The sequence below is a fragment of the Phytophthora sojae genome, assembly GCF_000149755.1.
Source record: "Phytophthora sojae unplaced genomic scaffold PHYSOscaffold_4, whole genome shotgun sequence".
NCBI classification, from domain to species: domain Eukaryota; phylum Oomycota; class Peronosporomycetes; order Peronosporales; family Peronosporaceae; genus Phytophthora; species Phytophthora sojae.
The window spans coordinates 5,918,569-5,941,043 of record NW_009258118.1 but is presented as its reverse complement, the minus strand read 5'-3'; the positions used below and the strand labels follow the sequence as shown (position 1 = coordinate 5,941,043).

The 22,475-nt window shown below is 53.5% G+C and overlaps 6 protein-coding genes across 6 annotated transcripts; 4 read left to right on the top strand and 2 right to left on the bottom strand.

Moving 5' to 3' along the window:
• Window positions 1-123: 123 nt before the first annotated feature.
• Window positions 124-1,218, top strand: PHYSODRAFT_332262 (hypothetical protein; the record flags this gene model as incomplete). The annotated part of the gene is made up of 1 exon (XM_009529237.1): window positions 124-1,218. One exon carries the CDS (start codon window positions 124-126, stop codon window positions 1,216-1,218), a length of 1,095 nt encoding a protein of 364 aa, XP_009527532.1.
• A 121-nt stretch (window positions 1,219-1,339) lies between these two features.
• Window positions 1,340-3,190, top strand: PHYSODRAFT_301127 (hypothetical protein; the record flags this gene model as incomplete). The annotated part of the gene is made up of 1 exon (XM_009529236.1): window positions 1,340-3,190. One exon carries the CDS (start codon window positions 1,340-1,342, stop codon window positions 3,188-3,190), a length of 1,851 nt encoding a protein of 616 aa, XP_009527531.1.
• A 1,184-nt stretch (window positions 3,191-4,374) lies between these two features.
• On the top strand, window positions 4,375-5,094 carry PHYSODRAFT_301126 (hypothetical protein; the record flags this gene model as incomplete). The annotated part of the gene is made up of 1 exon (XM_009529235.1): window positions 4,375-5,094. The coding sequence occupies one exon, from the start codon at window positions 4,375-4,377 to the stop codon at window positions 5,092-5,094; it is 720 nt and encodes a 239-aa protein (XP_009527530.1).
• Window positions 5,095-5,883: 789 nt separating this feature from the next.
• PHYSODRAFT_286082 (hypothetical protein) lies at window positions 5,884-6,754 on the bottom strand. The gene is made up of 2 exons (XM_009529234.1): window positions 6,344-6,754; window positions 5,884-6,220 (listed from the first exon to the last, which is right to left on the bottom strand). The coding sequence occupies exons 1-2, from the start codon at window positions 6,736-6,738 to the stop codon at window positions 5,920-5,922; spliced, it is 696 nt and encodes a 231-aa protein (XP_009527529.1). The 5' UTR covers window positions 6,739-6,754; the 3' UTR covers window positions 5,884-5,919.
• A 340-nt stretch (window positions 6,755-7,094) lies between these two features.
• On the top strand, window positions 7,095-9,809 carry PHYSODRAFT_301124 (hypothetical protein; the record flags this gene model as incomplete). Its single annotated transcript, XM_009529233.1, has 5 exons — window positions 7,095-7,370; window positions 7,497-8,111; window positions 8,161-8,350; window positions 8,606-8,888; window positions 8,951-9,809. The coding sequence occupies 5 exons, from the start codon at window positions 7,095-7,097 to the stop codon at window positions 9,807-9,809; spliced, it is 2,223 nt and encodes a 740-aa protein (XP_009527528.1).
• A 257-nt stretch (window positions 9,810-10,066) lies between these two features.
• PHYSODRAFT_301123 (hypothetical protein) lies at window positions 10,067-10,897 on the bottom strand (the record flags this gene model as incomplete). Its single annotated transcript, XM_009529232.1, has 1 exon — window positions 10,067-10,897. One exon carries the CDS (start codon window positions 10,895-10,897, stop codon window positions 10,067-10,069), a length of 831 nt encoding a protein of 276 aa, XP_009527527.1.
• Between the last annotated feature and the right edge of the window lie 11,578 nt (window positions 10,898-22,475).

Genomic DNA, 22,475 nt, shown 5'->3' with positions numbered 1-22,475 from the left:
GCACTGGGTCGTGAACCACAACTACACGTACTAGTGTATACTACGAAGTGTATACAAACTGCACCAAATCTTGAGCCACTTTCCCGCCAAAACGCAGGGATTGCAATCACCACTCAATCCAGGATGCGGGCGCAGCGAGAAGAGCTAGTAGACACCACCCACGCTTCCCCCAAGGCAAAGCGTGCCAGGAACGCAGTCATTCATGAACGACGCGACGCAGCTCAGAGTCAAGTCAACGCAAGAGGCGCCGCCGACCCGCATTTCCCTATGGAAATCCTAGGACTGCCACATGTGCTCAACCTCATCAACGCACTAGCAATGGCACCGGAGGAGGCTGCGATGGAAACCATGAGGCTGGACGACTCCCCATTGCTGGAGATTCTACTCGACAGATCCGACTGCAATGCGTCCCAAGTGATGCAGTATGCCGCAGCTAAAGGCCGAGTTGAGGCGGTGGACACGTTGCTACCCAACGTAATGGGGGACGGGGAGTTCATTCTGGACGACTGTGTTGTCGCTTGCCTGAAGGAGGCTGCGATGGAGGCTGCGATGGATGCTGCCAGGAACGGCCACCTCGACGTTGTGCAGATGTTGCTCAGGGAGATTGCCCAGGAGCGGGAGCACCGCGGCAAGTTCGTGTACTACGGCTACGAGCAGGATGTTGAGATCAACAAGGTTGACGCGGCGTGGGAGATTCTGGATGAAGCCGCAGCGGGTGGACATGCTGATATCGTGGATTTTGTATCTAGCTACGCAAAGGAGGACGAGTATCGTCAAGCAAGCGAGCGGAGTTCGGCGCTGTCGAGTGCAATTTCGGGCGGACATGCTGGCGTGGTGGCGTGTCTTCTGGGCTCTAAGCAATACCACTGGGATGTCGATGGCGCTTTCGATGAAGCACTGCTGAGCGAACAGCCCCAAATTGCTGAGATGATCTATGAAGACTACTGCGAGGAAGAGGTTGGAGGAGAGGACATGCTCGTGCGATTGGCTCGCACGGGGACGCCTGAGGCCGTGAAGTATTTGTACCAAGCAGGGCACGATGACTCCGACCTGGTGGGGGAAGCGTTCGTGAGTGCAGTCGCTGATATTGAGACCGCCAGCTTTCTGTGGGAGACAGGTAAAGTGTCGTCGGATTACTATGAAAGAGCTATCGAGGCCGCAGAAAGTTTAGGGACAGCCGAGGCCTTGAAGGACGTATGCAGCAAAAAGGTTATCTGAATCGAGTCACAACGTTTTAGCAGAGCTGCGTCTTCAAGTTCCTTTCCTCAGTCGAAGTTGATAAAAACTACTCGAAGGTAAGTGTACCATAAATTTGGTACCGGTACAACTCTATGGGAACATGGCAAAGTCCAAAGAGTCCATGCACAAGCGAGTCTGCGGCAGCGACGACACCTCCACGACCAAGCGAGCCCGCTATGTGACCTACTTCGGACACCGCGTCCCCATCGCGACCCGCAAGGTCTGGCTGCGGAACAGTCTCCCTCCGACGGTCGCTGCGCTGCCTCATGTGATTGAGCTGCTCAACTGGATGCTGATGACACCAGAGGAGGCTGCCTCCGAGTTGGCGGAGTCGGGGGAAGTGCAGAAGTTGCAAGAGTTATTCCTATCTAGAGAGCATTTCCCTTTCGACTTGTCGGACGCAATTGTTACCGCGGCAGAGAGAGGGCAAACGGCAACTTTGGTGGTGCTGCTGGCGGAGTCCGAGGTGGACAGGACCACGGAGGCGGCAGTCGCTGCTGGGAAACATGGGCGTCTGGATGTGGTGGAAATGGTGCTGCTCAATGTTGAGTCGAGTTTTAAGCGAAGTCGAATTGCGTGGAGAGTTATGGATGTTGCCGCTGAGAAGGGGCATGTCGAGGTGGTTAAGTTCGTGATGAAACACGCTGACGAACTGGCAGGACCGTATCCAACCTGTCTGATGGCTTCGCAGCGGAGTACGGCTCTAAACAGAGCTATTGCGGGGGGTTATGGCGACGTGATTCGGGTTTTACTTACGCCGGGGAAGTTGAATTGGGACGCCGCCAAAGCATTTGAACTTGCCGTATGCGATGGGAACAAACACATCATTGAGCTGATGCAGGATCTTCTCCCAACTTTTCATGAGTTGGGGACGAACGACGATCTCTTGGTTCTTATGGCCAGGAGAGGGTATGCTGCAAGTGTTCGCTATTTGTACGACCACGGTCATGACGCTGTGGCGTTTGTTGGTGCTGCTTTTGTTGATGCGGCGAAGTACCAACGCATTCGTGCGTTGGAAGTGTTATTGGATACTGGGCGGGTTCGCAGAAAAGCTTTTGAGTTAGCATTCGAGCAAGCCTCGCAATATGGGAAGTTCAGTGCCGTGCGATTTCTCTTTCGTAAGACGCAACTGTCTCCAGGCTGCATTGCGAGAGCCTTCGAGGAGGCAGGTAAAGCTGCTATCGTCAATTTTTTATACTTAAACACAGCCATTCCTACCGAGTGCATCGACAACCTCTTTATTACAGCAGTGGAAAACAATGGCTGTCGTGAAAGCGTTGAAATTGTGAAATATCTTTTGAAGATGGAGTGTGTGCAAGCCAACATGGTAAACGCGAGTGTCGAGATCGCTATCGCTTGCAACAATTCAAGCGTGTTGGAGCTGTTGTGCACCGAAGAAGCTGCTTCTCCGAGCGTCATCATTCGAGCATTTATCTATGCTGCGGAGAGGGACGACGTTGGTCTTGCGAAGCAGCTGTGGAAGAAACCGTGTATCTCTGTGGACGTGACAACGGAGGCGTTGACGAGTGCTGCTTCGAACGGTAGTGCCCACGCTATCGACTTCATCGTCGGTCAAAAGAGTATTTCTTCCGCGACGCTTAAGAGGTTATTACGACATGCAGCGCCCAAACGCCAACACAGTGTTGTGGACCTATTATATACCAAGCATCGTTGGTCTTGGAGTGCGATTCATGATCTGTTTGCGTCTGCTGGGCGAGCGAGTGACAAAAACATTATCGGAACGCTGGTCGATATTCCTTGTGTACCAAGCGTAGCGAAAAACGAGGCATTGTTGACAGCAGTGCGCGAAGGCCGGGAGGATATCGTCGTGCTCTTGGTGAAGCCACGTCGCTACTGGCCCACGTACAAGTTGCAGTATGCACTTAGGCTAGCTGGCCACGATGGAATACGCCAGATTATTCGCGATAACTTAGCCAGCAGGCAAAACTGACAGATAATATCTAGATTTCAGGATGTTCGCTGTCTTGTTGTCATCACCCTCTACCAGCATAAACGATTTTCATCCGTCTTCACGGTTGTAAAACTGTTTCTTGTACGCCAATCTCCAGGTATCAGAATAACTGCAAAATATTCTTACGGAATGCTACTATTAGATCAGTTGTAGTAGCCGCGAGGAGAATAGTTTTCTTGACTACTCAACGGTGAAGTTATGTTTCTTTTGGACCAGCACCAGCTTGGCCACTGAAAGCGACAGTCATCACGATGGTGGCAGCGACTTCTGTGCATCTGAATGAAGCTCCCAAAGCCTCGTCACGTTCTCGAAAATCCTGTCGGTGCACCTGGCTCGTAAAACTTTTCCGTGTTTGGAAACAACTTCAAGTAACTTACTACGGGGGCAGCTACTCAATCCATCGGCTACTCGCTCTCGAAGAATACACCAGAAACACGCCCCTATTCCGCGTATTTCTTGTGTGCATTGGCACTCCGATGCCTACCGTTGCGCTGGTCCTAGTTCAGGAATCCATACCGCTTCAAGATCCAGCGAAAGGATGGCAGGAAAACTACGGATTCTGTATTCGAGCGGCGATTCTCGCGATCGTGATCGCTCGCGTTGTCGTGGACCAGTCGCAGTATTTTATTGATGGCGTGAACATTGGCTGGGCTTGAGAGGCTTTGCTGTGCATTTGTTCATCGGCTGCCATCACATTAGTTGCCGCGCTCATATCGATGCACCTCATCTTTCCGGTGCCGTTCTTCGTGTTGAGTCTAGCTCCGTTATTCTACGTGATATATACGCTCTCGTTTCGTATAGTTCTTGGAGGGCAGATTTTCCACCACGTTACGTCAAGCCGGAAGCAGCTAATGCAGTACATCCGCTTCCTGGTAGCTCAGAATCTTATGGCCGTGACGTATCCAGCCTACGAGACGTTGTTTCGCCTCGCCCAAGGGACCGAGTATCAGCTTCCTGTTATTTTTCTCCTACCCGTGATCAAAACTGCTCTGAAAAATGTCGTGCTACGGTGCGCAGTGCACATGGAAGATATGGCGCCAGAGGCAGTCATCTTTACGGTGGATTTCTTCAACGCAGTGTACGTGTCAACGTGCATGCAGAACGCGTCATCTCTCGTTAGCGCCGTTGCCATCACTGGGACCGATCTATTCCAAACCGCCGTTATGTTGTACGGGCTGCACAAGCGAACTGGAACACTTTTATCGAGGCTTCATCAGCACATTGGTATCGAAACAGATGCAGCCCGGACTGGCGACAGTTTGCTGGCTGCCCTTAGCTCGCTATGCCGAGATCCAGAAAAGTTTGAGAGACAGCTTCGTCCGGGTATTCGAGTATATTCATGCCTCCCTCACGAAGTATCCCGAGAGAGTAAAGATCTCTTGGAAAAGCTGGCCAAAATCTCCTATTCACACGGCATTTCGAGCAGAAGAATGTCGTATGCTTCTAGTTCGGGACCTTCCTTTGCTCCAGTTGCCTCCGCTTATCCTAAACGCCACCTACCTTGGGCAAGAAATCGAGTAGAAGCCATTCAGCCGATTGTTGCCAGTGCTATGAAGCGAGCTCTGCCCCCACCAAGTTCGGAAAGTTTTGACGTGTCAAAGAGAACGCAATCTTCCACAACACACAGGATGATATTGCAAGAAAATCTTGAGGCTCTATTTTCTATGGAGTGTCTGGTCGTCACGGCGTATTTGGAGGCTGCAACACCAGTATTGTATTGTTGCTACGTCTTGGTGATGGTTCATCTGCCCAGTGCCCGATATCACGCCGAAATGGCTGGGGTTACAATGGAGAATGTAGGCTCAAAGATCCTTTTCCTGTTCATCTTTGGCTTGCTCCAAATTGCATCATTCGTGCTGTTGGTTGCAATGGTCAAGCGATGAAGACTCAAGTGTCGCTCATTCAGGGCAAATTAATGGCGTGGATGGTTGTCACTCTTTGCTTTCGGGTGGTTCATTTTGGTACGATTTCCAGTCCGTTGATGTTGGTGTGTTGCTCCTGATTTTCATCGTATTGCTCGTCTGTGTATGTATGTGTTCGATGCAGGGGTCGACTTCACCTTCCGATTCGGCAGCCTAAGTAGTGGTCAGTAGGTTGAGCTAGTCTCGTAAAACAGGATCTACAGGATGGCTACCGAAGTCTCATTGAGCACAATAATATATCATCGTGAAGGATACGACAGCGGTCCTGTGTGGATTGCTCCTCAAAGCCTACACCTCGATTTTTCGCCCAATGAGAAACCGTAGTTGAGCTGAAGTGGTCGATGACACTAAATACCGGCTGTAGCAATTGACAAGTTGACAAACACTTCAACAGAATTCCGGGCATCACTTCACTCGCCACTCGTTCCGTGGCTTTTGTAGATTCAACCTTGATCCTTTTGTACGTACTGTACCACCGGAACACCTTACCACACCTGTCAGTGTCGAGACGATTCGCTAATATGTGATGCCATCTTTTTCGACCTTGGCACATTCATCACAGCAATGCCACACGGGCGCGTGGTTTTTCTCGAGTTTATTTTTTCTGACATGTTTGTTTCCTTTTTCTCCTGGTGAAGCTTGTGTGCTCTATGAATCGTAGTCTACTTTTTCTGTCGGTATTCCTCGCTCGTCGACGACCTGCGTGGGAGGCAATAGGCAAATATGCAACTCAGCGCCGCCACGTCAGCCCCCTCCTGTCTGTCTGTCCACCGGTTGTCCACCTGTCTATTGCTCGGCCGCGTCCTTGTCAGCCACCTTAATGTACCGCGGCACGCCGTAGCCGCCCTCGGCGTTGGGCCAGACCCACTTCTGCCAGCCCTCGCGCAGCCGGATCTTCTCGTTCTGCTCGTCCAGCTCCAGCGTCTCCGACTGCTTGACGGCCTCCAGCAGCGACGCGTAGTCCTGGTGCACCGAGTACACGGCCTGGAAGCTGCCCACGAAGGCCAGCGGCACGAAGCCGTCCACGTCCATGTGCTGGCGCAGGAAAATGTCGCGCACCAGGTTGTCCGACGTAAAGTAGAACTCACTGCAACATCAGCAGCAAGCAACATATACATCGGTTAGCACTAGCCTAAACGAGACCCATTTTCTCTAACCGGTTAGAGAAAATGGGCGCAAACGTTTAGAGAAATTGAGTACATATACGCACATTTGGTTCTTGGCCCACTGCGCCGTCACCTTGACGTCGGGCGTGGGCACGTACACGCCGTTGTAGTACGCGCCGTTGTTGTCTCCGTTCTGGCGGCGTCCTCCGAAGCGTCCTCCGTTGCCGTTGCGCGGTCCGCGTCCACGTCCGTAGTGTCCACCTCGGGTGGACGTCGGCGCGTCCGTCTGCGGCGCCGACGCGTCCGCGGCCTCGGCGTCCTCGCCCTCCATGGGGAACTGCGACCAGTTGAGCTTGCCCTTGCGCTTGGGCTTGGCGGCGCGCGCGGCCGACGACGACGCCGGAGCCTGCTGCGGCTTGTCGCTCACCTCCTCGGCCTCCACGAGGCGGTACTTGACGGCGCCCTCGGGGGCCTCGGCGTCCGTCGCGTTCATGCCCATCGATCGATCAACTCACACACTCACTCGGCGAATGGCGTTTGGCAATGGCTGGCGCGCCGCCAGTCAAATGTTGTGTAGAGATGGTGTTTAAATGCGTTCCGGCTATGTTATAAAGATGACCTGGGTAAGTGTCGTCTGGAACTTTGGGTAAGTATCCGTCTGGAACTGGCGGGAAGTTCCAGATTAGCTAACTGCGCTCTGATTGGTCCCCGCCTGAGCCAAAGTGTAGCCATTGTCACTTCGAAATTGAAGAGAACAACTGCGCGCTGGCAAGAAGATGGGTTGAGTGTCCGGACCAGTATGCTCGACTGGAGAACGCCCGCTTTCCGGTTGAAATTTGCGCCCTCCCGCACGCTATGGAGACCCTGGACACCTTGTTGATGCAGCCGATGGAGGCCATCGCGGAGGCGGCGAGACGGAAGGACATGCAGTGGCTAAACGAGCTGCTGAAGAGATATGGCTACACTCTTCACAGTGCTGCGATCCTCGCAGCCGGAGATGGCAACGCAGCGGCTGTGGAGAATTTGTTGCCCTTGTGTTGCGACGTTGAGAGCGACGACGACGATGGCGAGACATTTGAGGTGCTGCATGAGATGGCTACAACTGCTGCCCGCCTTGGACACTCGGAGGTGGTTCGTCATGTGTTACCAGAGTTCGGGTGGTCCGATCCTCGTTGCGGAGTTGCGTGATCTGTCCTCGACATCGCCGCAGAAAGAGGCCACCTTGACGTTGCAGAAGTTGCACGCGATATAACGCAGTATGGGTACTACGAGGAACCGGAGGATATTTCAAGTGAGGCGCTGTACCTTGCCATTCAAGGTGGACACACTGCTATAGTGAACTTCCTGTTGTATGAGGCGTACAAAATTTGGGACCTCAGGAAGGCACTGGAGCTAGCGATCGATACGGGGTTGCTCACTGCTGTAGCGCCAATTATCGAGACCTATATGAAGAACAACTCGGTGACCATGGAGCGGATGTTCGTTGAACTGGCAGAAATGGGCTACAAACGGAGTGTGAGGTATTTGTACAACCAAGGACACAACGATCCCGAGATGATCGGCAAAGCCTTTGGCGCAGCCGTAGGAAATGATGAGATTGGCGTACTCGAGCTCTTGTTGAATACGGGGCGAGTAGCTTCGAGCGCGTTCGATAAAGGATTGGAGACAGCTGCGCACGAAGGATCTACCCGAGTTGTGGTACTGCTCTACAGTAAAGAGCGCGCAGCAGCCGCGTCGGTCTGGCGTGCCTTTGAACGTGCTGGCTGCGTCGCTGTTTCCATATTCCTGTATGAACACGAAAGCTTTCCAGCTGCGTCTGTCGTTGCTGCATTTCACAATGCAGCCCAAGAAGGATGGCATCACGATTATTACGTGAGCGAGGAGAACAGAATCCCTGTCTTGAAGTTTCTGTGCCACAAAGCACATTCCAACTGAATTGATTGTCGAGAAATTTGCCGGTGCCAAGTGGAGCTCGAGAGGTATGGCAGCACTGTGTGGCGAGGAGCGTATTCCCAAGGAGACGATGAGTGAAATATTCGAGAAAGCCATCAAGAATGGACATGCCGAGCAGGTGGAACAGTTGGCCAACAGGCTAGCAAGTGGGCTTCGAAGTTCGTATTGGTACGGGCTTTGATTACTTTGGTTATCACCGTACGTTTGTGTGTTGTTACAGTTGTGCTAATAAATAATTCAAACGAGCTCGATCATCATGTACATCTGTCTCCCAAAAACTTTGGCACTACTATTAGCATCGTTGTAGCTAGTTTGATGGGAGTCACACTCAATGGCGCTGTCGCAACACATCATTCTAACATCTCTCTCCCCTGGAATATATTTTGCTATTTCCTGTTGTCCGACGAGTTTAGGACCAAAGACCGATAAAATGCGCGTGGTGTTCGTGATGGCGTGTTCGCCGTACACTCTTCTCTACGCCGACATCGAGACGAATTCAGTTGCAGAGGATGTGAAGATGAAGATCCAAACAAGGTTGTCTCAGCTGCAGAAGGTAGCTCAAGCTCTTCCCCGCGATGCAAGCGCACATGTGGCTCTCAACGTCATTGTCGCCCTGAAGAAAGGAGATACGACTCGGATCGAGAGCTTGCTGACGAAGGAAATTGATTCTGAGAAGACATTCGAGGACCTCTTCCCGTTTGTGATGCCGTGGAATACCGTGCACTTGGTGGTGGCCCCCCTACGGAACTCGCGTGCAGCTTCGTTGGATTTTCTGGCGACGCACTGCGCGTTAGCATTGAGCGAGATGCTGACATGAGCAAACTGCGCAATCTACTGCAACGTGATGCCCGCGTGAAAGACCACAGCACCATTAGGTTGGTGCTGGCAAAGCTGCGTGGTTCATGGCTGAAAATCAAAAGCGACGATGCTATTATGCTGGATCTAGGAGACGTGACGAAGGACATGATGGAGTTGATACACTCGCAGGAACTCCACTTAGAAGAGCGTGTTGACCAGGTTTTCGGTCTGGAACCTCCCCGAGGCTGTACTCACGTGTTGGTTGTGGTACCACATCTCCCTCTGCGCAAGGCTTTGCCTGGTGTGCTGTCTAAGTACCGTATCCAACGGTACTGGAACGACTTCGGTTGTATTCTGAGGACTTTAAGGCCTGCTAAGGGCAAACCCGTTGCGCTTAACTGGGTGAAATGGCACGATATCAAGAGCAAGTACGATCTCGACACCTACCACGAGACTTCTCGCCCAGTACGTGACGACTGCTTGGAGCAAGTGAAAGCAAAGTTGACCAAATCTTTGGACTTACTGAAAGGAGCAGAAACGAACGAGGAGATGTCGTGGGCCATATTTTCTCTCTTGCTGGCTATTGTTTCGTCCGAGAATTTGAGCGTGAAAATAAGCGGCAACCGATACATTGAAAACCCAGACGGCAGATTGAACGTTGGTGGCCAGCTCGACTTCGTCCTCAGCAGCGACTCACACGACGTTTGTCTGATGCAATCTCCCGCGGCAGTTCAACACGCACTTGCAGCTGACCCCACGTCCGAAGAATTGTCAGATTTGTTCCAGTACGAAGGGGAATTGAAGACGGGATTGGCGTAGGGGTTTGTGGGGATGGAGTTGTTCAATATGGCAAAATGGTGAGGGGCATCGTGTTCAACCATCATACATAGGGCAGTCGTTCGTCTCACGTATTAAAAATAATACCGTCCTAAGGTGTCACCGAGAAAACTTTCCCAGTAAACGCGACGAAGCTGGTCATGAGGTAGTCGACGAAATCGGCTTCACGAAATTACTCACCCCTCTAACGAGAGCAGCCAACAAACAGTCTAAGCAACAAAAGCATGTACTTCGATGCATTATCGAGATCCTTTCTTCAGGACACTCAAAAGCTTGCCAACCACACACCTCAAGTTGTCCTCTTTCGGGAACTGGTCTTCAGGCTCCAAAAGCTTCACTGTCTGGAACGTCACAACGACTTTACCTTCACGATCATTTGGGTATTGAAGCCTAAGGAAAGTCCAGGAGCGGAAGTCAGTCAGGATACCTGTTGTGAGCTCGCCCTTGCTGAATGTGTTCGCCATCTCCATTCCCACAATCACTTTTGCCATTTCATCTTCTGACGTAGTGCAGGTAGTGATTGCCACCAGACCCACATAATTTCTGCCATTTTGCAAGAGCAAGTCCGCTTTGCCGTGTGCACAAATCCTGTCGTCCTTGCTCTCAATGCTGCAGCCACTTCGCACCTGAAGGTCAGCGGCTGCCGCGTCTTTCACACTTTCCATTAGCGTCAGCACCAGCCAAGAGATTTCTTGCACCGTAGTCACTGTAGACAGCACTTTCATCACATTACCAAGCGACTCCGCCACGACTCGAACCGATTCTTCTATTATATCGACAAAGCGCGCAGACGTTTGGCCAGCTTTCAGTGTGTAGACGTCTCGGATGTTGTTCCAATCGATATCCCGAAAATCGACGGGGATATTCAAGTGGGTCTTCTTCAGAACATGATTGAGATGGTTCCAGAAACCTTGTGCATTGCATTCAGCTAACACTGGTGGCAGTGCGTCTCTAACGTGAAGTCCTGGAACTACCACGAGGAGATGAAGGATGCCCTGAGCAGGCTTGGGGCTGAAGGTTTGCTTCATCGAACTTCCAGGGTTGATTTGTGAGGAGACCATGAGATTCATTACAACTACAGTCGCGTCGCCGTATCTTAGCATCCTAACGTCCTCGCTATGCAGATCCAGCCGACAAGAAAATCCATTATAAATACGTATTCTTATAAAAATACTTGTATTGTCATAAAAATTGCTATGAATAAACCTATTTACAATTATTGTCATTGGGACGAAATTCGTGGGTTTGTAGTAGTGGGGTTTTGGCTAGTAGTGATATTACTACTACTATCCAAACTATGGGATAGGAGAATTTTGGTGCAAACCCCTTCTTTTTATTTATTATTATATTTTTCTTATTAGCTACGGTCATCTCCTGCGCCTACTTCGCAGCCGCAGCACCTGCCCGGAATTTTGCCAGTTTAACCTATCTACCGGCAATGCTTTGCACATTAAAATGCGAACCTTGTTTTTTTAGATCTGTTTGGAGCTTTTAGAAATACAAACGCTTACCTTAGTATTAACTTCATCGTTCACACGTCCAGCTCAATACATATACCGATTCATACCAGCGTTGTCGATAGCGCACCGGTTCACACATATAAACATCCTACCGGTGCGATCTGCCCACGCATATAAACCTTTTGGAGGCACCAGAGTCGTACCGGTTTCAAGAAAATATACCAGTTAGATGTCAAGAGAAGTCATCGTTTGACTTGATGTAGCACGGATATACAGACAACGACGGATAAATCCGGCATAGCTGAATGACATCCTCCATAGTAAATGTGCCAGAATTTTCTGTCGGGAACGATCGAGATTGTACAAGGCAATGACATAAAATACACGTAACGGAGCATAAAGTACACACAAATTTAGAGAAAGTACTTAAAAACCATATGGAATACAAATGTCAAGTGTAACTCTCGAAGCTGATTGGCTATCTGAATTACTTATTGTAAAAAGTACAACATATGTGTGCCGGGTTTTGCGTTGCCGTATTTATCCGTCGTTGTCTGTAATCCTAGTTAACGTTGCTTCCTATCCCAATATTATCGCAATAGTATTCGCAGTTCGAAGAACTGTCGTTATGCGGCCCAGGCGCGGGTGTCATTGACATTCTCGTGACTTTCGCGTGGCATACCCACTTCAACTTGCACCTTCAATCGCGAAAGCAGAAAGCAACGCAATGTCGTGCTAGTAAGCCTCTACATATCGTGCTCGTGCTGCCTTCTAAGCACGCCACCCGTCATCATTGCCAGCGAGTCCTGGAGCTCGCATTGATCACCAAGTCAGGCCGCGCTGATCACAGTACCGCATCGACCTGTAGTGTGCTTAGTCGCTGATCTGGGCGCGTGGCGCCTAATAGTGCGACGGTGCAAGCCTCTACATCAACCCTATCCATGACACGATTTACAATACGCAAACGAACTAAGACGCTCAGATGTCACGCGTCGAAACTGCTGCGCAATACTAGTAAACTTTTTTGTGTTTTTTGTGTTTTGAGTTGATGTACATTTCAGTCATTTAGCCTAACTAACGACCTAGAGAAGTAATACTTACTCAGTATTTGCGACCAAGATTGACAACACGAGTGCGATAGTTGAGCACGCGGTGTAACAGGGTTACACGCACAAGTGGCTACAGTGCAGCGGGGCTGCCGTAGCTTTGCGTCGGTGGAAGCTTAACAGACTCACAGATTCTGAGCTTTAGGATATCCCGTTCTAATACCAGAACGTACGAGTCCGTACACCTTACGGACTCCAAGAGTCAACCCTTAACTCTTAACTGTGTGAATCTCAAACTGAATGTATTTCCCTTTATCGCGGCCAAGCCGCCTACGGTGTAAATGTATCCGGTTCACTATCTAGCATAGTGAACCCTAGTCATATACATAATCAGTGGCTCTGAAGCCGTGTACTGATTCTCCTACTGATTTAGGCTAGACAAATGTGTACCCACTTCATAACCCTTCGGGTAACTCTCGTGTAACCCCGTTACACCCTCCCCCACCAAACCGTGGACACGGGTGTTCACGCTTAACGGTCAACCTCCGGGTCTTGTTCCGTCAAGCCTCCTTCTCGAACGAGTCAATCCACATCGCGTGAACTTCTCTGAGAACTTCTCGGCGCAACGTGCCCTCACATGACTTCAAGTCATAAAGCCTTTTGGTCTTTCCACCGCAGACAGCCTCTCGCGAGATCCGCCTCGGAGCCTCGCTCCTCTCGTGCTGCTGCACTGCGTGCCTCCGCACCTCCGCGAACGCCAGCGCCCGCGCGCACACCCTCGACGCCTTTCAGGCTCTCGGTGTCCGAGTACTTCGCGGCGCAACGCCTGAAGCGCAGCTCGCAGCGCGCAAGCCCCAGCTCTCCTCGAGCACCAACCCACCATATCATGGATCCTAGGGAACTCTTTGGTGAAGAGGGCGAGGCGGGCGAGTCCATGGAGGGTTCTCCGAACCGAGGAGATGCGTCCCCACTCACGCGACGCTCCCCGAGCCGCGGCGGCGCTTCGCCCACACCGTTGACACGCCATGAAGAAGGCCCGCCGGCCCCAGTTGGCTCTCCGAGCCGTCGCGATCAAGAGCGTCCCGCGCACACGTCTCCTGTGCGCTCGCCGAGCCGTCCACCTGCAGAGCGCGCTGCGCCGTCGAGGGAGGAGCCGCGACCACCGCTGCGAGCTCCGAACCCGTTCCCTGAACGCTCTTCCGGCCTCTACGAGCTGCGCGCGCTCACTGAGTCACGGTATTCGCCACCTCGTGGTGAGGGCGTGTCCCTGGGCCCCGTCATCTCCAACCCTCTGGGCGAAGCTCAGTCCGAGCAGGTTGCGGCGCAGATGGCTCCCATGCGCTCCCAGCGCCCCGTGCTGTGGCCTCTGCTGAACCCCAGCACAGCCGACTACGGCTTCCGGCGTCGCGACCCCGCGGAGGGTTGTCGCCAGGCGTTCCAGCAGTCTCTCGCGCTGCACGCCATTGGGCCCGCGGCCCGTACTCCGGAGGAGCTCGCACTGCGTACGTCTCTGCGAGAGCGGCTCCTCACTCCACAGTCTACGACTGTCGCGGAGTATCGCGAGAGGCTGCGGCTGCAAGCCCAACAGAAGTCCGTGCCCGCCATGCGGACGTACCCGGTGGTACTTAGCCCGAGGGAAGACTCAATTGAGTACGAAGCTCAGTTCGAGTCTTGGGCCGAGCACAGCCGAAAGCTCAGCTCCATGGACGCTCTCCGAGCTAGCTTCAGTGAAGTGGATGTTCGCATTGAACGCAAGCTCCGCTTCGATTTCGCGAAGGTCCGAGCCGAGCGCAGCCTCACGGCACTCGCCCAGCCGCAGATCCAGTTTAGCGCTGCGCGCTTCGCTCCTTCGAGCACTCCAGCCGCTCCTTCCCGCGAGGGAGTGAGCGCTGTGGCTCAGGGTCAGCCTTGGAACAATGTGGCTGACCCAGCAGCTCCCCAGCTTATTGCCGGGAAGCGCGGGACGGCCGGCGTGCCGGCCTTGAGCCCTCGGGGCGCTGGTGATCAAGCTGATCAAAAGCGTCCACGACGTCTGGGCAGTCTTGGCGGAGGGGCACCATGAGCTCTCGGAGTGAGGGTATCCTCGCCATTTCACCAGATACTGGTTTTGACCCCGGCACCGCCGCTTCGCCAGGAGGCGCTCCACATGGTAATGTAGATTCCCGTGCTCATCGAGCAGAGCCGGTGGAGGCCGCTGTGGGGCCCTTTGCGACTCAAGGTGAGCTCTTGGAGGCGCGGCAGCAGGCGGGTCGCCATGGGGATCATATCCATGACGTTGATGCGCGTCTGGGCCGGACTGCCACCGAACTCGACGAGCTCGCCGAGCGGACGCGATGGATCGAGGTGCCTCGAGCGGTCTGGGACCGCCTTGGGGCCCTGGAAGACTGGGTGCGATACTATCGCGATCGCGATGAGCAACGTGGCCGGGAGCTCGGGGAGCTATAGCGTCAGCAGGCTGTGCTTCAGGGACAGCTCGACCTCCTGGCCCGCATGCAGGCTCCGACTGCTGAGCCTCCTGCGCATGCGGCTCTCGCTGTGCCCGCGGCACCTCCGGCGCCGATTCTTCCGCCTGTGCCTGCGGTGCCCACGTGGATGACCGCGTCCTCGACGCCTGCGACTGCGTCCTCGACGACCGCGGCCTCCGCGCCTGTGACCTCGCTACCCTCGGTGCCTCCATCGGCACCTGCATCGGGTCCTGGTACGGCTTGAGCAAGCCCACGTAGAAGACGGGGTGCGTCCGCATCTTCTTCGGAAGATTGAGCGTGTACGCAAGGCCCTTCTTGGCCACAACCTTGAAAGGTCCGACGAAGCGTGGGCGCAACTTCGTCTTGAAGACGGCTGACACTGCATGTGTAGGTAGGTTCTTAGCATTAAGCAACACCAGGTCCCCGACCTCATAACTGTCAACATTGCCTCTGCCCCTGGCATCTGCATGTTCCTTTTGCTTGTCTTGGCTCTCAGCCATTGCGTCACGCACATGTCGAAAGACGCGTCGACAAGAAAGCGTCAACCTGTTTACGAACAGTAGCCGGGCTGACATTGGCTAGCCGATCAGCTAAATCGGCTTCTCCTCCCCCACCAAGCCCGAGGCCACGACGTGGCGGCGTCAGCGGGACGCGGGGATGAGACAAGCTGTTCACGTAGAACGGCGTGTAGCCTGTCGAGGCGTGCACGGCGTTGTTCAACGCAAACTCAGCGAGTGGCAGCATGGCGCTCCAGCGCTTCGGCGTCTTGGCGCAAATGCTGCGGAGCACGTCCTGTAACGGGGTTACACGCACAAGTGGCTACAGCCACTTGTAACTCTAACAGAAACGACGTCTGTTAGAGGTTCGAAAGACTTTCTCGACCTTGGTGTAGACACACCAAAGGCTACATACATTTAGGATCACCACGACGGGTGGTCCATAGAGACTTAGGATTCCTATTGGTTGAGAGCAGCATCTTTTAGCCAATGAGTGACATGCATAGCATTGGAATTCTGCCCTCCAGCCGTTGGCAGATTCCTAGTTTAGAATATTACATTTAGAGGAAGTCAGAAACATAAAACAAAAATAGCAGTTCTCATCTTTTACCAAAACACGCTACTTGGAGTCTTTATCTTGTTTAAAGTATACTCGTGGATCTCGAGTATACTTAACTCAAGTAAAAGAAACCTACGCTTCCTCGTACACGTGCGCATACGTGTAAGCCGTAGCAGTGAGCCAAGGTAGGCCCATTACACGTCCTCGACAACGCGATTCACGCGCTCTGTCTGACCATCGGTCTGCGGATGGTCCACCGTGGGCATGTCCAGCTTGGTGCCAAGCACCGCAAAGACCGCGTTCCAGAAGTTGCCCGTGAAGCGTGGGTCTCGGTCCGAGACAATCGACTCAGGGAGTCCGTGTTGTCGAAACACTCGGTCCAAGAACAGCGTCGTTGTACCCTTACCATCGATCGTATCCGGCACAGCCGCAATGTGAGCCATCTTGCTCCGTCGGTCCACGAAGACCACGACTCCAGTGCGTCCACCGGCAGGCCAAACACAAAGTCCATACTCATGGATTGCCTACAGCCCGAAGGGACAGACAAACTCGCCAACGGGGCTGCAGCATGAGGTGACGACTTCACGCGCTGACACGTCTCGCACGCGCGCACATAAGTGCTCGTCCACTAGTACAGCTTCGGCCACCAGTAGCGGGTGCTCACCGAGCTGTAGGTCTTCTCACGGCCAAGATGACCGGCCAGCGGCGCGTCATGTGCCTCATAGAGGATGCGGTACTTCAGATCCTCATCATGAGGGATGACCACGCGGGGCGTATCCTCGGGGCCAGTGTTGTAGAACAACAGGCCTCCATCGAGGGAATAACGGTGTAGCCGCGCGCACAGCCGCGCTGACAATTCCATGTCCGAGTCTTGAAACTCCTTGCTCCCCAGAACCTTTAGCAACGCGACACAAGTGTTGTCCTTGGTATAAGCCGTTCGGATCAGATCCAGTAATGCCGAAGTCACGGTCGTTACATGAGCCAGCTCATAATCCGGTCTGCGCGACAGCACGTCCGCAAGGACATTCTGCCTGCCAGGCTTGTACGTCATCACGAAGTTGTACTCCGCGAAGAAGGACAGCCAACGGGCCATCCTTTGCGAGAGGTGAGGCGACTGAGTCGCAGTGCGTAACGACGCATGATCCGTGTAAATCACGAACGGCTGAGAGCACCCTGAACTTGACGAGCGCATACTTCATTGCAAGTAGCTCCTTGTCGTGGACAGGATAGTTCTTCTCCGTAGCCTTCAGCTGGCGAGATTCGAACGCCACCACGCGCTCGCGCCCCTCGGCGTCTGCTTGCAGCAGTGCACAGCCGATGGCAAAGTCCGAGGCGTCACAGACGACACAAAACGGACGAGGGGGGTCTGGCAAAGCCAGAATAGGCGCATGAAGGAGACTGTCCTTAATGGCCGCGAACGCATCTTGATGCTCGGTGTTCCAACACCACTCCGCATCCTTCTTCAGGAGGTTGGAAAGTCGCCGAGCCATCTCAGCGTAGTTCTCACTGTACTTGTGCAAGTAATTGGCTAAGCCAAGCCACTTGCGAAGATCCCTTTGGTTCTTGGGAACCGGCCAGTCAACAATGGCCTTGACCTTGACCGGGTCGGCCCTCACCACGCTTCCCGATGAAGCACCCTAAGAAGGGGATCTCTTCCGCTCCGAAGGTGCATTTGTCAATGTTGGCGTACAACTTGTTTTGACGCACGCATTTGAGCACAGCACGCAGGTGCTCCACATGCTTCTCCATATCAGTATTTCCGTGCTCAGCACGACTGTGGACAAAGATGTCATCGAAGTACGTTTGCGCGTACGCCTGATGGGGCCTGAAGAGCTGCGTCACAAGACGATTAAACGTCGCTGGCGCGTTTGAAAGCCCTTGGGGCATCACCAACCACTCCCAGAGCATGCCGCTCGGGCTACTCACCGCAGTGAGAGGAATGTCGCTCGTCTGCATGAGCAATTGGTAATATCCATCGACCAAGTCGAGCGCACTGTACATCGTACATCCTGTCATGTTGTTCTGAAGAACATCCTTCCGAGGAATCGGTGTCTGTGCCGGAATGATAGCGGTATTCAGCTTGTTGAAAGCATGCACGATACGCCACTTGCCATTCGGCTTTCTGACACAGAACGTCAGCGTAGAGTGTGGAGACTTACTCTCACGCACCATGCCCGCCTCGTGCTTCGTACGGAAGAACGCGTCAATGATGCCACACGGCTCATTCGGTAAGGGCCACTGCTTCGTCACGCAGTACTTCGTTCCCGGAACGAAATCGATTTCGTGTCGAACACCTCGATCCGGAGGTAGCCCCGAGGGCGGCTCCTTCGAGACCACGTCCTGGTAATCCTTTACCACTTGATACAAGGCATCCGATGGGTCCTTCAGGATCGCCGATCCGCTCCGCACATTCAGCGCCTTCTTGGTGTCTTCCAGGACAGCTTCATCCAGAAGCGAGGACGAGTTCAACTCTTCTTCGGGTCGTATTACCACTACCTCAGCCAAGTCTCCAGCCTTCAAGGCTTCCCCGAACTCGGCCAAGGACATCTCGCCCAGCTCCAGGAGAGCAGACAGTGAGGGCAAGTCGTCGAGGTTGATACCTCCGTCGACGTCGCCCGTCACTCCATTCACGAGTGTATAGAGCTGCTCGCTCTCGCGTGGAGCCTCGCCGCTCGACACGCCCTTCTCGACTCGTGAGATCGCAGACGCCTTGCGTCTCGCAGCCAGCGCTTTGCGGTGCTGCCTCCTCTTCATGGACACCGTCAGCCCTGAAGAGCCCCGTGATTTCGCGTGCGTCTTGACGCCAGGTGTCACCACCTCGTTCAGCTCCGGGGGAGCTCCAGTGTCTTTACCGACACTCAGCAAAGAGCTGTACGATCCGCAGCCTCCACTCAGTGGATTACGTGCCACTCCACGATCTTCATCCGGGCAAAGCCCCTTGTTCTTCGGCATCGTGCCGACCGCGCCGTCGCTGGCACGCAGCAGGGCGTCGCCCTCAGACGCCCGCCCGCTCAGCGGAATTAGTGCCGCTCCACCTGCCGTCCGCGAGCCACGCTCGGAACTCTCGTTCTCGACACATTCAGTGTCCACCAACTCGGAAACTCCGATGTCCAACACATTGACCGACTCGGTCCAGTGCTCGCGCCAGAAGCGCTTCTGCTTCCTAGCAGAGGTGGGTTCATGACTCGCCAATGCTCCGCTAGGAGAGAAGTGCGTAGCACCAAGGGTCTTCGACCTCCAATCGATCCAAGGCTCGTGGCGTTCCAGCCACGCTATACCAAGGATGAAATCATATCTCGAATCGAGGTCTAAGACCAGACAGCGTCCCACGCTATCAAAATTCAAAAACGTCACGCCCAGGTCCACAGGGACCTTAGGCACCGTGACACGAGTGCCCGTCGCGAGACGAACAGTGACGATGTCACTCCCGCGCGCTACCAGCGCCTCAGCATAAAGCTGACTTCCGTCCATCGTAGAACGCCGGGAGTAGTTACCCGACGCTCCCGAATCGATCAAATCGTACATGGCTTGGTGAAGCCCTTCACCCAAGCTTGGACAACTAGCAAGCCCGGCTTGCATACACGTTCCGTGTTAGAGAGTACGGCTCTCTTCGGGGCTAGGTCCTGTCGACCTCCACCTCGCTGAGGCTCAATAGAACTTAGTTCTTCCCCAGTAGGCCACCCCACGCCTACTGGGACTTCTCGTTTCCCCGAGACAAACCAGACCCCTGGTTCGAACTCGAAGAGCGGCTTATCGAAGCTTGGCGCTGATGGCGCAGCGGACACCCAGCACGAAGGTGACGGGTGTCACCACAGATGAAGCATCTGCGGATACCGCGACACTGCTCAGCAGCACGAAGCTCGGCTTCTTCGTCTTCTGCATAGCTGAGGTCCATGGGTTCCGGACCACTCGACGCGCTAGCGTAAGACGCATTCCACCCAAGTCTCGACGACTTAAAGTTGTGCTCCGCATTCAATGCGACGCTCACAGTCTCTTCAAAAGAGCTCGGGTGGGTTCGGAACACCTCCGTTCTGGCAACGCAAGTGCGGAGGCACTCCATGAACACCGTATCGGTGACTGCCTCCGGCAGGGGGTCCGCGGACATACCAGCAATAAAGTTCTCAACTCTCCATCAACTCCTTCTTGCTCTGCCTGGTTGCCAGGAAGCGTGAGCGCACGCGATACGCCTCGTTAGGCGGAGCAAACACTCGGGACAATTGCTGTTTCAGCTGGTCCCACGTCGGAAAGGCCACCTCGACCAACGTCCCGGACGTTAGTACCCACTCTCTCGCTCGCCCACCGAGCTTCGAGATAGCTAGTGCCACGCGCTGCGACTCCGTCCGGAGTAGAGCTGAGCTCATTGCCATATCAACCTAACGGGTCCAAAGCAGCAAGCTTTCACCCTCCTTGCCTTCGAAGGTCTTCACGCTCAACATGAACGGCTTGGGTCTTGTTCCCGCGTCGGATGACGAAGCGGGAGCTTGGGGCGCCGCGGCCGTCGCCATCCTCTGCTGGAGGTACTCTAGAAGAGCATTCTCGTGGCTTGAAAACGCCTCGATACGCGCGTTCACCGCGTCGGGGCCTTGCTGCGCAAGTTGCGTCACGCCCTCCGGGCCCAGCAAGGACATACGCTTTTTAAGCGCATCCTGCTGGTTCGGTGGCAAGTGAGCGAACTGCTCCATTCTCCACAGAGGGTCAGTCTATACAGACTCAGGTGTCGGATTGACTACAAGTGCTACCAAGTGCAGCGGGGCTGCCGTAGCTTTGCGTCAGAGGAAACTTAACAGACTCACAGAGTCTCAGCTTAAGATAGCCCGTTCTAATACCAGAACGTACGAGTCCGTACACCTCGCGGACTCCATCTGAAGCCGTGTACTGATTCTCCTACTGATATACGTTAGACAGTGTGTACCCACTTCATAACCCTTCGGGTAACTCTCGTGTAACTCCGTTACATACGGTCACTTGTAACTCTAACAGACACGACGTCTGTTAGAGGTTCGCGATGTGTTTTATTTTCCGGAAAATGTAGAGCCCATGTTTTTAGTCAGAGGAGGTGAAACGAACCCAAATCTGTCGGGAGCGTCCAAGCGAAATTGACACCAGCGGCATTTGAGAGGCATGAAGAGCCTGCAAACTTCGCCCCAGTGTCATGGCGAGCAGGGTGCAAAAACATACCATTTCTGGGGACGAAACATACAAATCTTGGGCCAAACCATATTCGAGCAGAACGCAGCATACAAAAGCAAGCTAGTGTATCCATTCCATACATAGTCCGCTCCATTCCGAAGCCGAGGCTATAAAAATAGCATTCTTCGCTCTCAGAAAGCTAACAGCGCAAGCAACACTCTCAGCTTTCTCCCAAGCATGGCCGAATAGCACGCGTTAGGGGTGTTTGAGTCTGAAGATGCCTACGAAGACTATCGAAATGATGCGATGTGTTGCTCAGCGGTCTTCAACACTGTTGTGTTCTCGTTCTGCCGAATGTGCATAGGAGAGCACACTATGATAGAACGGAGGCGGTTATGTTCAAGCCCAACCTGCAAAGATTTTGGTGACTGCGATGTTGTCTGGAAGGTGCGCGAGTGCAAAGCTCGAGACCAATGGGACGTGAAGGTAAATAGATGCGGTCATGCTCGAGGCGCGGTTCCCTGCTCGGTTATCCCCCCTCCTCGCGTAGCCAACTTAATGCGTCAGTACATTACTCTTCAGGATGAATGCGGTGTTCCTCCTCGCGCGATTCTAGTCAACTTAAAGAAGCAGCCAAACATCCCTCCACCTCGGCGCGGATGACCGGACGCTAAACAACTTAGGAACGCGTTAAAACGTATCCGTAGGCAACAAGGCGCGAAAAACACTATCAAGGCTGTCCAAGAATTTGTACGTGCACGGGCGTACCACCCGGACATTGCTTCTGACAAAGCATTTGTCTTTGGATACATGTTGGATGCCGATGGCCATGCGTACGTGGGTTCTGGTAAGGACGACGACCCGTTCACGCTAGGTATCACCTCATTGGCACTAATCATCCATTGCCTTAAGTATTCCTCATCTGACCAATTCTCGATGTTCCCTGGAGACGCTACTTTCAAACTTAGTGATATCGGGTATCCAGTCATTACTTGCGGGCTTACCGATCGTGCGCGGTCGTACAAACTTGGTGCGATGTTTGTCGTGAGTCAACGAACCTGTCGCGATTACATGCACTGCTTTTTAAGTTTCGGTCGCACAATGTTTGAAATCCGAGGTAGGAGGTTACGAGTGGACGCAGTCATGGGCGACGCCGAGGACGCACAGGTGAATTCATACAGCGAGATCCCAGAGTTTGCAGCGAGTAAGGTGACGATGTGTTTTTTCACGTACTTTATAACGTACGTAAGCGTGTCCAGCACTTTGCGTACCATTCCCGCAAACTCGTCATGGAGGGCATCATGGATATGCATTATACGTCGAGTCTGGCAGAGTTCCATCAAACTAGAGATGACTCTCTGGCAAATTGGCGTAAAGTAGACGGGCTTAAGAATTTCGCGGAGTATTTCGAAGGGCAGTGGCCCACGCGGAAATACTGGAGGTGGCAAACGTTTCACACCCCAGGCGGCTATGCCGTCACTAACAACCCCT